This window comes from Chenopodium quinoa, unplaced genomic scaffold (assembly GCF_001683475.1).
Source record: "Chenopodium quinoa cultivar QQ74 unplaced genomic scaffold, ASM168347v1, whole genome shotgun sequence".
Lineage (NCBI taxonomy): Eukaryota > Viridiplantae > Streptophyta > Magnoliopsida > Caryophyllales > Amaranthaceae > Chenopodium > Chenopodium quinoa.
In genome coordinates, this window is record NW_018744718.1 from 1,669,736 (window position 1) to 1,687,391 (window position 17,656).

General features: G+C 34.9%; 2 protein-coding genes across 2 annotated transcripts; one reads left to right on the forward strand and one right to left on the reverse strand.

The window, feature by feature from the left end:
- Positions 1-312: 312 nt before the first annotated feature.
- On the forward strand, positions 313-5,476 carry LOC110703305 (protein FAR1-RELATED SEQUENCE 8-like). Its single transcript, XM_021881090.1, has 7 exons — positions 313-1,196; positions 1,637-2,960; positions 3,174-4,443; positions 4,517-4,579; positions 4,661-4,948; positions 5,037-5,099; positions 5,240-5,476. The coding sequence occupies exons 2-3, from the start codon at positions 1,663-1,665 to the stop codon at positions 4,414-4,416; spliced, it is 2,541 nt and encodes an 846-aa protein (XP_021736782.1). The 5' UTR covers positions 313-1,196; positions 1,637-1,662; the 3' UTR covers positions 4,417-4,443; positions 4,517-4,579; positions 4,661-4,948; positions 5,037-5,099; positions 5,240-5,476.
- A 5,281-nt stretch (positions 5,477-10,757) lies between these two features.
- On the reverse strand, positions 10,758-12,258 carry LOC110703164. The gene is made up of 2 exons (XM_021880907.1): positions 11,573-12,258; positions 10,758-11,399 (listed from the first exon to the last, which is right to left on the reverse strand). Exons 1-2 carry the CDS (start codon positions 12,005-12,007, stop codon positions 11,142-11,144), a joined length of 693 nt encoding a protein of 230 aa, XP_021736599.1. The 5' UTR covers positions 12,008-12,258; the 3' UTR covers positions 10,758-11,141.
- Positions 12,259-17,656: the final 5,398 nt, after the last annotated feature.

A 17,656-nucleotide genomic window follows, 5' to 3' on the forward strand; every position in this document is an offset into this window, starting at 1 on the left:
AGGTAGTGTAAATTGTCCTTTATTTTTATTACTAGTGTTTATGCACGTGATGTGTGATTTTAATTAATTTTATACTTCTTAAAGGCCATCGGTAATAATTTTTCTTACAGGTCTGGCTATATCGTGCGCATTGAAATCCTTAGTTTCAATAAAATATTAACCTTGTTATCTTTTTTATGCGTGCGTGTGTACCCATTAATGATCGATTTACGCTTATTTTATGCTTAAAAATAATAATCTTATCATCATTCATCAAATAAATTAACAAAAAATAAATAGTATTCAATGAAATCATATTGTAAACTTGCCGTAATATAAAAACATGTAAACACTAAACAATAATATTGCATGAAAAATAAAATGAAAGTCTCCAATATAAATTTAAGAGAAATGAAAACGGCAGCAATACAATTATGGTTGTCCAACAACCACTTGACCACCTGCGGGATAAGCTCCGGCTGGATAAAAAGCAGGACCATATGGATCATATACTACTTGTTGGTGTACAATTACTGGGGCTGGTGGTGGATCCCCCTGGCAAGCTCGACCACCAAATATACCACCAAACGCACAGCTAATACTATCGGCTAAGCCGCCGGGAAAGGCCGTGACAAGCATTGGCTGAGTTGTTACCATGGCTATCAATAACACCACCATACACTTTGTGACTTGACTCATTTTCTTTTTCTTCTTGTTATATCAAAGATTGATTATATTGGATGAAGTTAATTAGTGGATCCAATTGAATTGGATCAACCATTTATAATAAGGCCAGATAATTAATGTAGAATATATAACCAAACAGACGTGGTTTCCACAGAGGGCGCCCAGGTTAAGCTCGGTGAGAAATTTTGATGTTTCTCTCGCCCTCCACGTAGGACAATTGGTTAAGCTAACTTATTAGCGAAATATGGGGCCCAGTAGCCGTTAGTTCTTCTAAGTTAATACCGTTAGTTCCTTTTGTTCTTTCTCTTTCTTCACTTCACACCAGCTCTTGACTGTTGTTCCACCCTCTCTTCAAATGTTCTTCTGTCTCTCTCTCTCTGCAGTTGCTCGGTGAGGCTGTGTTAGACTGATTTATCGTGCATTTATTGATATTCCGGTGAGGCTGTGTAGATCTGATTTATCGTGCATTTGTTGTTATTCCGGTGAGGCTGTTTCCCCAGATCTGATGTACATTTCGCGGCTTAAATCAGGTGAAATTCTCTCGAATCTTAGTTTGAATTAATGTAGAATTGCTAATTGTTGCTGAATTGTGATTTTATGTTGGATTGTTAGCTAATTTCAGCTCTTAATTTGAATTGTCGTTGAATTGGTAATTCTTGTTTTTGGCGAAATGGTTTCAATTTTCAAATTTCATATTGATTGAAATAATGTCGAACACAATGTTGAACTAGTGCATCTTTTGTTCTTAACTCTGGTATTTGGTAACTTAAATCTGGAATTTGTGGTTGGGCTGTTAAACGTTGGATTTATTTAGTGGTTTTTGCTTAATTTCATAGTTATTTACATTTAATTGAACTTGTTTGATTTTTGAGTAATGTAGCTGAATTGGATAGTGGCTTACAATTAATTGTACTTGTTTGTTTTTTGAGTATTGTTGTGATAACAGTGAGTCGTATTGTTGTTGGGATAGGTATGATAGTTGAGTAATGGTGTGATATGGCTGAGACGGATGAGTTTATGCTAAGGGATGGAGATGAAGTAGATCGGGTAGGTAAGTTGATTGAAGTTGAATGTAGTAATGGTAATGATGATGAGTTGGACAATATTTCCCTTACAAAATATGTTGAGAATAATGATAACTGGCGCACACCTATCCAAACCTCTTCCCCAATTCAGTCTTTGGAGATTGTTGAAACAAATGTGTCAACAACTAAGGTCTCTGTTATGACCTCTGTTGATCCCCCAAAAGTTGGAATGATGTTCAATGGTTGGGAGGAAATTGTGGTATATTATAAGTCTTATGCAGAGCGGTGTGGGTTTGGAATTAGTAGAGTTCAAACTGCTTATACTCTTAATAAGAAAGAGATTAGGGGGATGACTTGGAAGTGTGAGTGTTGGGGTCCACCCAATTTGAGGGCGCAGCGGGAGGCAAGGAAGAGGGCAAGGCTAATGGAAGTTGGAGGAAGTGTTGGCAATAGGAATGGGGACATAGTAGAGGATGAGCTTGCGCGGTGCAAAAGAAAATCCAAAAAATGTGAGTGTCAAGCTAGGATTTATGGTAGTGTTAATAGGGAAGGGCTGTGGGTCTTGGTTACAGTTGAATTGGAGCATACTCATAAGTTGGACCCCGCTATGGCTAAGTTAGTTAAAGAATATCGTATGAAAAAAATGACATCTACTGTTCGTAAGAGGTTGAATAATTATTTTGAGGTTGGACTACCGGTGACTAAAATTCGTGGTTGTTTGGGAACTGAAAATGAGAACTTGCCTAATGTCAAGGATATGCAACATGAGGTGTATAAGAAAAGACGTTCGAAGATGGCGGGGGGAGATGCAAATGCTATGATGGAATACTTTGACTACATGCAAGCGGACAACCATAACTTTTTCCATGTCCATCGGTTGGATGAAGAAGGTCGCTTGAAGGATGTACTTTGGGTTGATGCGCGTAGTATAGCCGCATATGAAGATTTTGGAGATGTAGTGTGTTTTGATGCAACATATCTCACCAATGAGTATGAGCTCCCGTTTTGTAATTTTGTCGGAGTTAATCATCATGGTCAATCGCTCTTGTTAGGCTGTGCTCTTATATCTCGTGAAGATTCCGACACATTTCGTTGGATATTCCGTCAGTGGTTGTCCTGTATGGGCAACAAAGCACCAGAAGCCATCCTTACCGATCAAGCACCTGCAATGAGGAAGCCCTTAGCTGAAGTTATGCCAAACACACGGCATCGATGGTGCATATGGCACATCCTAAAAAAATTTCCAGAAAAACTTGGGAAGTGTGAGCTGTAAGTATTTTTATTTTGCTACTGGATTATGTGCATTTAGTTGTTATGTGCATTTAGTTGTTCTGATTTAGTGTATGTGATTGTACTCTGCATTTAGTTGTTCTGATTATCATCATAGGCTAGTCTTGTAATGCTTAGGTGCTGTGATGTCCTGGTGCTGTGATATCCTTGTAAGGATGGTTTTTATGTTGTTTACCCTTCTACATACTTCAGGTACAATGACTTCAAAAATCCTCTCAAGAATGTTATATACGATAGCTTAACTATCGATGAATTCCAAACACGATGGTGTGAAGCAATGAAGTTGTATAAGCTAGAGGATAATGAGTGGCTGCAAGAGTTGTTTGTAGAGCGGCACATGTGGGTGCCTGCTTTCATGAAGGAGTACTTTTGGGCGGGGATGAAAACGACGCAGAGGGTGGAGAGCATAAACAGTTTCTTTGATGGTTTTGTTGATAAGCACACTAAATTATGTGAATTCCCTGAAAAGTATAGCCAGGCAATGAAGAAGAGGGTTAGTGATGAGACTGATGCGGATGATAGGGATTCCAAATACATCAGGCGGCTTGTTAGTGGATTCAAAGTGGAGAAGTTTTTTCAAAAAATCTACACTGATGTAAAATTCCAAGAAGTACAAAAAGAATGTGGGCGCATGTTGTATGTGATTCCCAAGGTCCAAGATGTTATAAGTTCTGAGGCTATTAAGTATGTAATTGAAGACAGAGTCTGGATTAAAAAAAGTGGTACCACTGAGGAAAAGCTGACTGACTTCAAAAGATTGTACTCAGTTACCTTTAATCTTGTCACAAAAGACAGTATTTGTGACTGTCGGAAGTTTGAGAAGGATGGCATTCTATGTAGGCACATCATAAGAGTGTGGGATGATAGGAAGGTTAAAGATATTCCTCCCAAATTTGTACTTGTTCGGTGGCGGAAAGATGTTGTGAGGAGGCACACTCGTGTAAAAGTTGCTTACCATGATCCGTCACACACCACGGAATGCAAAAGGTACAACTCCTTGATCCCTGACCTTGAGGCTTTGTGTGATGATGCGTCTGTAGTAGATGATGAGACGGTTGAGGCTGTTCGCAAAGAAATTTCCAAGCTTCATGCGGTGGTGAAAGAGAAGCGTGCAAAATTGTTAGAAAAGTTGGCGGTACCAAATCCGGAGATTAACTCAAAAACTTCTCCTCCTGTCCCTACTCCCATGTCATCCCCTCTTCAGCAAGCAACACCCTCCGCAACAACTTCTCCCGCTCCCACTACTCCATTATCTGCCAGTACTGAGTTAGCTGCTTTGAGCCCACAAATTTCAGGAGGCGGCCAGTTCACTCCCATTAGCAATTACAATCATCCCCCTAAGTCCCCTTGCAATATTCGAGATCCGATTATAAAAAAGAAACCTAGAGGGCGACCAAAGGGGTCTAGGAATAAAAGCTTTGCTGAGTTAGGGTAAAAGACCAGCAAGATAAAAAGTGCTAAGGTATTACCATTCCATACTTAATTTGTTAAAAACGTTTATAGCGGCACTGACTAATTATGTGTTTTGCCTTAAGGGCTTGAAAAGTCAGCCGCAACCTACTGAATTTCCAGAGTCAAGCCAATTTGTGAAGAAGCCGGTATATTACTATTGTTTATACTGATATATTTTATGTTGTAGAAGTTTGAGTGTGCTCTGAACTATAATTATGTCAACTCAGGTGAGGCGTAAGAAAAAGGGTCCAAATCCCTATGATGAGTTCTGGGAGGCTGCGCGTGAAGCTCAAGACTTGGGCAATGACCCATTAATGGATAATTTTAATTGTTCCTCACCGACTTCTCCCCCTGCAAATAATCACATGTGTCCATTGTCAACTCCTTCTCACCAATCAGAGATCAGCAAGAGCCCCTGCAACATTGGAGATCTGAATTCAAAAAAGACGCGTAGAGGCCAAACAAAGGAGCCTAGGATCAAAACTCTTGCTGAGTTAGGATACAACACCCCTAAGGTATTTCACGGGTACTTGTTACCATTCCATATAGATTTTTACCCCCGTTTTGTTATTATACATTTATTAATTGTGTTTATGCCTTCAGGATTGTCAAATTCAGACGCACCCCACGGATGCTCCAGAAACACAGCAATATGTGAAGAAGCCGGTATTGGAAATTTGTTTCAGTTCATTATATTTTATTTGAGTTATTTATACAGTTCAACTGTGTCAAAGGTTTCAATTTTCTAAAGCACTCTAAAGGTTTGAGTTATTTCTGAAGCCTGTTTGTGTCAATTTTGTCATCAGGTCAAGCGCAAGAAGCGTCAAAATTAGCTTGCTAAGTGATGAAATGAGGCTGGAGCTCAAGAAATTCTGTTTTAAACTCTGAACCAACTCTGTGGTTATCATATTGACTTGTAATCTTTGATAAATGAGTATTATGTGCTGTGCCTGTGAGCCATTGAATCTGTTAGGCTGTGCCTGTGAGAATCTGTTAGGCTGCACTTATTCTTACACATGTTCTTGCACATGTTATTGTATTTTGGGCTCTTAACTTTGGCATTGTGTTATTACATTAGTTCATGCTGCACAACGAATAAGTCAACGAAACAGGTAATTTTTATAATCAACTTCAGCCATTGTTGATATCATACTTATAGTAATTACAACCTACTATTTTCATAGATTATCAGAAACTCCATCCTACAATCAGCCCAAAAAACCCCCATATGGAATTTCCATCCTATAACAACAAAAAAAAACCCCGCAACAACAAAAAAAAAACCCATAGCAAATCAACATCAAGAGCAACAGACAACATGCAATCAATTATCAGAAACTCTCATACGAAACATGGAAGAATCTTCACTTCTGTCTTCATTTGCTTCATGAATATTCCCAGAATCAGAACCATTGCTATCATCATCAACATCATTATACGTTTCGCTCTTTGTCTCGAATGATTCGCCTGAATTAACAGCGACTAGTTTCTCAGTTTCACTGTTTGAGTCAGAATTATCATAACTTTGAGAATTGTCAGCAGTCCCTTCGACTTCCTCACTATCCTCCTTCGTATCATCTGTCCCTTCATCTTTCTCTTGGCTCTCCTCCTGTTCCTCTTCTGTACCAGCACCCTCACCCTTAGGTTTAGTGTTACCACAACCATCAACCTCACCATCCTCACCCTCATTTGGCCCATTAATAGGTTCATCATTGTATGATTCGACAATAAAAATTGGCCATTCACCACACCCATTCCTTGCATTTTTTTTTTTTTTTTTTTTGTTTTGTTTTTTTTACTTAGTCCAATGTGTTAAGATTTTTTTAATTTTTTTTTACTTAACACTTTGAAATTTAATTTTTAGTTGCAACAGGTTCTTAAGATTTGAGAACCGGGTTCTGGTTCCTAAACAGAAACAGAGTACCATGTCTGTCAAAGTAAGTTTAATAATTAGTCTTTTAATCATAACTTAGTTGAAAATTTTCAACATAATCTTTCCGTCGATTCTAATATGTAACCATCCTAATTTACAACAAATTCATTACATTCTGTTTAACTTACAAATAGAAATAGTACCAACCAATTTTTTTTTATCAAAAAAGCAGAAAAGCAGGTACGGCAATTAGCACAAACTTCAACACAACAACATTAATATACAGAAAATACCAAAATAAAAAGGGGGGGTTGGGGTTCTAAGGAATCGAACCTTTGATGTGTTGGGTATGAATAACGTAGGGGGTTTTCTAATGACCATTGGGACGGTTCCACGATCGTGATTCAATATGGTTAAAAAATGTAATTATGCGGTGGCATCTTTCATTATTCTTTATTTAAATTTATTTTTGGGAGCGACGTTTCAAATTTTAAGTACTAATTATACCTTGCCTTGCAAACATAACACCAACACCATCATCGTTACAAAACCAAAACCCTAAGCACTGTTCATCATCTACTCTGTCGCTCTCAATTGTGAACTTGCGTTTTTATTTCAGTTTACTTCGACCAGGTAATACTCCGACCTCTCAAGCCGTTGGTTTCTTGCTTTTTTAAATGGACATGCATTATGTGATTGAAGTGTTCTTTTTGATATTTAGTAAATTGCGAATGTTGGACATGTTTTTTTTTTTTGGATTGATGAAAGGAATTTGATTTTACATTACTTATATGTAGTCTAGCGCTTATTTTGATAAATGGGTATATTCACATGAGTTACATTCTTAGTTTGGAATTTCCTTTGTAAATTGATTAATTTCGGTTATTTAATTTGCTAATTTCTTGTTTGAGGGCGAATTTTGTGTTTATCAAGTATAAGTAAGTTAAAATTAACTGCTTTAAGAGACTCATGTCGTTTCCTGAATGGGTAGTTTTTTAGATCTGTTTTTCGGAAGTACATAATGACTAGTCTTCAGGTGATCTACCATTTCTAGTAATAGAGTTGTATTCTTGTGGTTCTTTTGGCTTGATTCCGCTTTAGCATGATTAAAATGTTTGTATTTTTAAATTTTAACTAAATCAAATATAATTCTGGTGTTTGTTATTCCTTAATGTTTAAAATTTGATGCTTTAATTTGTAATTCCTTAATCTTAATTGTAAGCACTTGCTCATTTCGGAATCAATGCTTAATAGGTGGTGGCACAATGTCTGTTAACCATTTTGAATTCACTATCGATACTCCTAGGCGACTTAAAAATGTGGTGAGTTGATTGACCTATAACTATCTAGTTTATAAGAAACTATGTTCATTTGCTACATAATGATATACCCTTGGTTAATTTTATTAGCCTATTCCAAAACGTATGGCTCGTGGGGTTAAGGATGCGTGGACCACGTGGAATGTGAACCGTGGAGAGCCTGTTCTGACCCTGCAACGTGGAACTGATAACAACACTAAACAGATTGTCAAGCTAAAACAGATTGTTTGGGGTGATGGGAAAGAAGAGACTTTTTTAAACAAAGGTTGGGGTTAATTTGTGAGCTCAAACAGGTTACAAGTTGGAGATCGTATTGTCATGTCCTTGTACAACTATGTGGACCTTCAATACCGGGTTAGGATTTGGAGGGATGACCTGGAAATAACCGGAACTGATGCTGGATCAGATAGTGAAGACGAAGATTCACACTTCAAATTCCAGTTCAAGTACAACTATTGGTGGAAACCAACAATTGTAAGTTCAAATTGATTTCTTTTTTACATGTACATGTTTAGTAACTTGTTTTAATATCATCATATGATCGTTTCTAACTTTCTTTCCTCATTTTACTGACATAGAACATCCCTCTACCGTTTGCCAAAAAGCATTTCAACGGCATTGAAAAGGAAACCAAAGTACATATGTATGTACATTTTAAGAAGTATGAAGGCACAATGCACATCAGGAGGGATCGAAGGAGGAAGATTATTTCTTGCAGCAACAAAAAAGGAGTGTTGGAGTTCATTCGTGATGAGGAGGTTGAAGTTGATGACGAAGTTCAGGTTCAGCTCTTTGGCGTAACTCCAAACCCAGTCTTAATAATGATGTTTATTTGACGGTTGTATTGCGAGGTAGCTGCAGGTAATAAACTCCAAGCCTTGTTCTGATTATAAACTCCAAGTCTTAATCATGTTTTGTTTAACAAGATCCATTTTCATGTTGCAGAATGCGCCAAATTGAATTTCCTGAAGCCGATTTGTTCATTGAGGAATGAAAAGATGAAGATGGAGGGATTTTGTTACCGCTGCTACTCGGTAGTAGCGTATGTTTATATTAGATGTTTCGTATGCCCTTTTTTTTAATTAATTTGTGTGCTACATTTTGGGGAATCAAAACTCTGCTTTGCATGGGTCTATTTTGGTTGGAAAACAATGGCACTTAACGTATGTAATTAACAAAACATTACAGTTACTTTGACTTATATCATGTAAAATAGCAACTTGCTATGCTAAGACCACTATCAGCGGTGAGGAAAAAAAAAAACCTCTCAATCTCTCTCTACCCACTTTCTCACTCCTCCCATACAATTTCTCTCATCAAATGTTTTTTTCACTACATCAATGAGGAGAAAAAAAAACCTCTCATCACTTTTTCCTCCACTATTTACTATACCCCACCATAATACACATCATCTTTTTATTTTATCTTTATTTTGAAATAATGTTTATACTACATATTTAATTTTCCAATACAATTAAAATATGTGAAAATAATTTATTTTTTAATTACATTTAAAAATAATTTAATAAAAATGTATAATTTAATAACAATTTATAAGTTTTATATTTACTTTTCAATTACGTTTAAAAATAATATAATAAAAATTTATAATTTTTATATTTATTTTTCAATTACGTTTCAATTATAACTTAATAAGATTGTTATTTATTTGTCAATTACGTTTTAATTATAATTAATAATTTTTTTTTATTTTTCAATTACGTTTTATTTATAATTTAACATTTGAATTAGTAGCACATTTTTGTAATGAACACATTAAATAGTCACATGGGAACTTCAATAACGGTAATACAAACACATGGGATGTTAAATAACGGTACAAGTACGAACTAGATAAAAGTGGTTCTACTAAAATAAAATACAAACACGAGTATTAAAACATAAATAACGAGTAGCTATTGAGGAGGTGGAAATTGAGGAGGTGTTTGTGGTGGTGGAAATTGAGGAGGTGTTTGTTGTGGTGGAAATTGAGGAGGTGTTTGTTGCGGTGGATATTGAGTAGCTATTCGTTGAAGGAAGGTTTGAAATCGAGGGTTAGTGACAAAATCATCACCCAAATCAGAAAATAATTAGAAAAATCTGGTTTGTTAGGATCCATTAGCAAAATAATAATAATAATAATAATAATAATGATGATAATAATAATAATAATGATAATAATAATAATAATAACAATAATAATAATAATAATAATAATAATAATAACAACAACAATAATAATACTACTACTTTTTTTTGACAATATAATAATACGATTTTTTTCAAGGATTAATAAATTTAACAGAAATAATAATAAAGAAATTAATAATAATAATAATAATAATAATAATAATAATAATAATTATAAGAATACCAATAAAACTACTACTTTTTTTAAATTAACACTACTACTACTACTAGTAATAATAATAATAATTATAATAAAAATAATAATAATAATAATAATAATAATACTAAATAATAACTGAGGTTTTTTTTTTTTTACGAATAATAATAATAATAAAAATGATGAAAATAACTCAAAGAAATTGGGAAAAGAAGGAAATTTGTAGTATTTATAGGTTTTTTGAAAGTATATCAAAATGCATGTCTATTTATAGAGAAAAAAAAAAATCTATCCGTTGGTGAATTTTGTTTTTTTTTTTTTTATAATTACAACGGTTATATTTACCTTACAAAAATATAACCGTTGTAATAAAAGCAAAAAAATCTGATTGGTTGGAAGGATAAAGCCTGACGCGTGTCGCATCCCCATTGGCTGGGTCTGACGCGCGTCAGGCCAGCTGCCCCCTATTTTTTTTCCCTTTTTGCCCCTCAAAACGGCGTCGTTTCGCCCTTCTTTAAGGCAAAACGACGTCGTTTTGCAAGCCAGAAGGGAAAAAAAAAGGGAAAGACGCGTGTACGAGTGGGGCCCACTTGTTACTGTTCACGAGTATTTCCCCTCAACTCTTGTGCGTTTTCCATAGCTTTCAACGGTGAGGGTTTTTTCCCTCACTAACGTAATGCTCGGGTATTTTTTTTACACCCTTATTTTTACTCGTGAGGGCTTTTCTCCTCACTGCTGGGAGTGCTCTAAGTATCCTAAGTTATTTAGAGCATGTGATTATATTATCTTGCACTTTTTGTTTAATAATTTTAATGTTATTATTGTCATAACTTTCATAAGTTTCAATCGAATTAGTCGATCAATTTAGTTATGAAATGATATTTCTTAACTTATATTTTTTTTATATAAATATTTAATAAGCATACACGCATAAATTACCAATAAAGTCTAAAACATTCTGCATAATAACAGTTAAAGTAGTGAGGTGGCATTACATTAGTAATCTTTATAAAAAAAAAAAGGGATTAAAAGGTTTCCAGTACATCAACTAATCCAAAAAAAAGATTGCCCAAAACAATGTGGAAACCTTTTGGGCCAAAATAGAATGGACCCATACATAACACAAACCTTAAACTAATTGCCCACCAATAACTACTTAAACGAACCACTTAGAATTCTGGGAAAGCATAAACATAGTCTGAGTTCTTAATCCCAGATTGTCCAATGATCTTATCGCGTTTCAATTCCAAATCCTGATGCATTAACTTCAAGCAATTCGGGTCTTTGTTCACCTCAGCAGCCCATTTGTCAAACAATCTCCATAACTTAGAAGTCAGCTTCCCATACACCCTCAACTCAGTCGGAGGAGTACAAGTGTTCCTGATGTAGAAGAACTTAAACTTGGTGTTCATGTTCTTCGAAGGATCCTTCACAAATTTTTCAAAACACAAAGTTAATCACAACTTATATTCACAAAATAAATCACATAATTTTCACAAAACAAAGATAATCACCACTTATATTCACAAAATAAATCTAATCTACTTACTAAACAATAAGAACACAAAAGATAAAGAGAAACAAAGTAAAGCATTTTTACCACTCCACTGACATAAATTATGTCTCCTGTACGTATTCTTGCACTAGAAACGGTAGCCGTAGGTGCAATTACCATGCCAAATTTCTTCAGAACAATCTCCGTGGTTGAAAGATCCACACGGGAAGCATAATCACCATAAATGGCTTCAAATGTTTCATCATCCCTTACCTCATAAACAACTCCAAGGTCATATTGTTGTCTACTCTTCACAATTATTGTGTGTGAATTTACAACGCCTTCTTCCTCCACTTCATGCTGCCTCACATCTTGCTCAACGACAAGACCCTCATTCCCATCTGCAGCACCATCATTGTTTGCTTTCAGTGCTTGGACGAATGCCACGCCCTCGTTCATTTGCTGCATTACTTTCGATGTAGCAGCATTTGACCCATGATGGGGAGAACGATTGGCTGGTGCATGCTCCATAATCCTCATTGAGGCATTATGGTTCAAGCTCCAAACCCTCAGATTTTTCTGCTTCCGAGAGAACCTCTTGTGAGTCCTCTTTTTGATAGGACGAGGTGGCTATCGTGCCGTTTTGGCGGTCACAAGAAGGCTTAACATTTTGGGTCTTTGGATGCGTTTGATGTGGTTGGGTCCCAAGGGAGAAGAAACAGGTTTGTTTTGTAAAGCCATGGAAACCCTAACCACAGATGATGATTTTTTCATGTTTGGGAGGTGAATACAAAGTTTCCCACCTTCATTACATTTATACTAATGAACATCCAATGACCACTTAACACATTGGAGGGTGAAAGGCGGGAAATTGCTTTAATATTTCACAACGCCTTGATTAGCAAATGAGTTTCATAATATGATAACACTATATAATTATGTGTAGTTTTATTCCCACGAATAAAAGCGTAGCGTACTCTTAAAATACGAATCTTAGTATTTTTGGGATTAAGATTATTTTTAGCAAATAATTAGTATGCCTAGGATCCTTTTAGAAGGTAATTTTCATGATCAAACTACTAATTTGATTGTTATTCCGATCAAACTACTATAAATTCAAACTTCTTTCACCCACAAATTCAAACTTCTTTCACCCACAAATTTTATCTTTTCATTGTTTTTTTATGAGGTCCGGGTTTTCAAGTTGTTACTCTTATAATACATAAACCTTTTTTATTAGATAATTTTCATGATCAGACTATTAATTTCAATGTTATTCGGATCAAATATTAGAGACAACACTATTACAGTCTTTACACATATTAACAATAGCCAAATTGGTGTAAAGATACAAATATCTATGTACAATTTGCTTACAATTTTGCTTTTAACATTGAAAAGTACCAATCCAAGAATTGCATGGAAATAGGTACTTACCACCATCCCCTAAAACATGGAAATTTTATCTTTTTTACAAAATTATATTTTGATGGTGATAAGACCTTTCAAAATTAGACCTTTGTTCAGCTGAATTTGACCCTTAGCCAACTTTATATTATCATATCCTTTTGTTGTCTTGGTCCGCTTAATACTCATTGGATAAAACAATCCATCATCCATCATCTTTACGTGCATCAGTTTTGCTAAACTAGAGCTAGTTCAGTTGTATAATTTTTTTTCACAATGATAATATGCCATTTCAATTAGCAATCAAATTGTAAAATAGTTTATGGTTCTGTCTTAGTAATTTTAATCAATAGTCTAATAGATAATCCCATTATTACATAAAATAATTTAATCAATATAATAATTTTATATTAAACATGATTATTTTACTCACTGTTGAAATATTGTAAAAGATAACATGAATTTGCACCCAAAAGACAAAATATTTAAATTTATATTAAAGTTCAAAGGTATTACATATCTACCTTATGACACATTAGAAGAACTCGTACTAATCGCTGTCCGTGTCCTCCACACCGTGTAGAGCGATTTCGTTGATCTTCATCATAACAGCTGGCAAACCGGGCTAAATTAATTCAACAAAAAAAAATATTAAACCAATCATGCAAATGATTAAACAATTTTTAAAAATTATTTAACGAGACATATAATTCGTTTTGTAGTTAAAACGTGTCTATTAAAACCCTAAACCCTAAACCCTAACTCTAAACCCTAAACCCTAAAACGTGTCTATTAAAACCCTAAACCCCAAAACCCTTAACCCTAAATAAACCCTAAACCCTCAACCCTAAACCCTAAACCCTAAACCCTTAACCCTAAATAAACCCTAAACCCATAACCATAAACCCTAAACCCCTTAAGCCTTAACCCTAAAACCCTAAACCTAAACACTAAACCCTAAACCCTTACCCGTAAACCCTAAACCCTACACCATAAACCCTAAACACTAAACTAAAAACCAAAACCCTAGACCCTGGACTGTAAATCCTAAACCCTTAATCATTATCCTTATACCATACCACCAATACCATAAACCCTCGACCGTAAACCTGAAATCATAACTCAGAAGACAAATTCAGTACAACATGGATGTTAAACACACTACAACTATTATTACGTTCGATTAACCCTGGATTGTATCATTCAATTGATTATAATCTTATTGGGTCAATGTCATTTTACCGGCGATACCCTAAACCGAACATATAATACCCCAAGACTCGATCGATTGCACCAATGAATGGTTTGATTGGTAATTTTGTATGATCAACAAAGCTAGGTTAACATAGTTTGATGTAATATCATGTATTTTCAACGTAGATCATGTAATTTACTAAGACCATTTAGAATTTAAACCTATACTCTAAACCCAGACGCTTGTTTGTTAAAGACTACACCTAAGGTGGAACTGTGTCAATGACATTTTATATACGTACATTCAAACTTAACCCTTTAATAATATTTAATAACTACAAAACACGGTATTGTTATTAATTAAATACAATTGTGGATATACTAAACATGGTTATCACCTTAGCATTCATCAACAAAGATGATCATAAGCTATCAACGGTCAACGATGCACTTCAACAACTGATACACGGATTGCCACCTAGGATTGATGCATGATAAAGTTGCTACAGTATTAGATGTGTTAGATAAACGGATTGCCAGCTTGGACATCATTTTGCATGTAGTTGATATGTAACTATTAGAACTACCTACAACAATTTGGTTCCTTAAAAACCGAGCATATACCCATATAATACTTCATTCTAAAAAGTAACAAATTCTTGACGTATAATCATAGCTGATCCTTAGAATGGATTGAATTTTCCTTAAATATTTTTTTTAATTGAAATGATCCTAACAATTTACAACAACTTGTTTTGTATTTAATTTTTTTTTGGATTCATTAACAAAAAAAACAAGCTAGTATGATCTTAACTAGCAAAATCGTACATGTTTTTTTTTATAAATAATTGAAGTTGTTACTTTTGTATGGTTGGGAGGACAAAATCAGATCTTAGCAGGTCACATTGGGAAGATGACCAAAGGTCATAGGTTGCGCATAAGAAGAAGAAAATTCAGTTGGCATTCCCCTCACAAACGTTGTATTGATTTGACAACACAAGGTTTTGCTGTAAACTGAAAAGCAAAAGTAAACTTGCTTGCTTGTTAAGCCAAATTATCCTTGCTTTATGTATTTATCTTCTTTGAAAGTACTCTGTACGGTTTTTATAACATAGTCTTCTTAAGTCTTCTTAAGTTTCATCGTTATTTCCTTAATATAAATAAATAAATTTTAAAGTTCAAATCTACATATACGTGAATACATTTGTATTCCCTTAACTTTGATATAAATTCACCAAAAAACAAGTTCACCATGATGCTCATAATTTGGTTAATTTCGTTCTAAGAATTATACTACTCCATCATGAATATGCATACTACTGAAATATACATTATATTTTTCCCTTTTATCCACTGGATATTAAGAAAGCAAAAAAAGGGTTTTGATAAAGTTGTATAAGGGTGTAATTCAGCTGCACACAAGGTGAGGACATATACTCTTGAATGGTCATATCACCCAAGGACAAGTTTCATAGAAAGAATAACCTGATTTGCAAAATTTAGGGGATGGTTGAGATTCTTGAGATAAAGATTATTAAGTCAAAGTTCGGTTAAGGACTATTAACAATTGCAAATGATTTAGTTTTTTGCATGATTCAGATTAAATTAGTTAGTCACTAATTTGGCAATTAGATTGCTTTATTTAAAGGAAAAAATCAATGTAATTGCTATTAATTGAAGCTGAGTTTTATTTTTAGAAAAATAAATGATTTAGTGTAAGGACATAAAATTTAATAATAAGAAGACTTTAACTTTTTAAGAGTATTCGGTGACATTAAGGAAATATAAATGTATGTAAATAACGCATATTCAACATAATTGTCAGTATTTAACAATAAACCCCTACCTTTTTTGTCGGTTTCTAACACTTAGATGATTTTTAATTAATTACAAAGTACAAAGACATATCCATTAGAATTGAGCAAATCTTTTGAAAATATTGTGACCTATGCATTGGGAAAGTATGTTATGTTTGGTCTATTCAGTCGGCTTGTGACCATATGTAATGAGTGAACAATAGAATCTCAAGTTGTGGTTGGGAAAGAAAAGTAATGTTAGGTGCAAGACAAAATTTCCTTTAAAAATTGTTTAAAGTACTAAAACGTATCCATTGTTATGTTTTATGTTTATTTTAAATCTGAAAATTGAAACTAAATATTCATAGTCCTGAAAGCCCGTGGAAGTCGAAATTGGAAGGAATGCAGATCCATCAGGTATCCCTTGTCCCACTCATTTACCAAATTTAGTTGACATTGTTGGTAGAATCGACCTTATTGATGTTTTTCAGAAACTAAACAAGGGTGATGTGTCTTATGACACTCAGTTTGTCAGTGAGGTCATTCCCCTAACATAGATGTAGCTGGTCCAGTGTACCCCCCTAACTGCTAGGAAGGTAGAATCCTCTTTGGCTAGCTATAGTGATGGGTTCCAAGTGTACTATGTTCATGCTAACTTGAGTGAAATTGTGATTACTGTTCTTGCTGGTAAGATTAAGATTGACCCTTTTCTTAGGTTCGTGGATGTTGCACTTGATTGTAGTTTCAAAACAGGGAGTCTAGCATTTGACTTAGGGTCGTCCATTGTTGTGTGGAATGCACGTGGTGTTACCCGCCCTTCATTTAAGTGGAATTTGGTTGAAAACAAGCCAATCATTTTCATAATAACCGAAGTAAGGGTGGGTAGGAAGAACTTTGAAGAAGCTGTTAAGGTCATTGAATATGAGGTTGACTGGTCCCTGGACGAGAGCATTGGGATATGTGGTGGCGCGGCTGTAATTTGGGATGACAAGAAGGTTTCTTCGGGAGAGTTCATTGTTGCTGCAATGGGTGATAGCCCTTTGAGGGTCCTGGGTGTTCTTATGGTTAGTATTCAATCCAAATTTCCCCCTAATTTATCTATTGTAATATATTTTGATATGATAATTTTGCTTATTACTAACTACTTTGTTTTAATTATGACGCAGCCTGCTACTCCAGCCACTGGTGAGGCAAGTGGTTCTTCAGCAGCCACTGTTGGCGACGAAAGTAGTGCTTCGGCCGCCGCTGCTAATGGTGGAGATGCCTAGTATCTGATCATGAGGTCCTTGATGTTGGAGGTGGAATTTCTGAAAAAGTGTTGTTGCTGACCCGGATGTGGGATTTGTTTCTTTTTATGGTTTTTAGTTTATGTAATTCGTATTTAGGTGGTTTGTATTAACTAAAACTTCTGTGGCTTTTGCTCCGAGTTTGTGGTAATCGGTCTCCACAACTCCTCTTAGCACTGCTATGAATTCAGGCAATCTAATTGCCCTTGTTTGTGTTAGTAATGAATTAAGGCAATCTAATCGCCACTGTTTGTTATGATCTGTGTGTTTTGTGTTTCGCAAGTAGTGGACCATTACATAATATTATTAGGTCAATGAAATTAACTACATCAACATAGCTTAATAAGTCTACCAAGACTTATCATTAGTATTTATGGTCAATATTTTCAGATGAAGGCAATGTTTTATTCCAATGTTGAAGTAGATATTCTTTTAAGTAATAAATATTTTCTTGCCAATTAAGGTTCAAATACAAAATAGGGTGCATTGTCTCGGATTTAGGTACT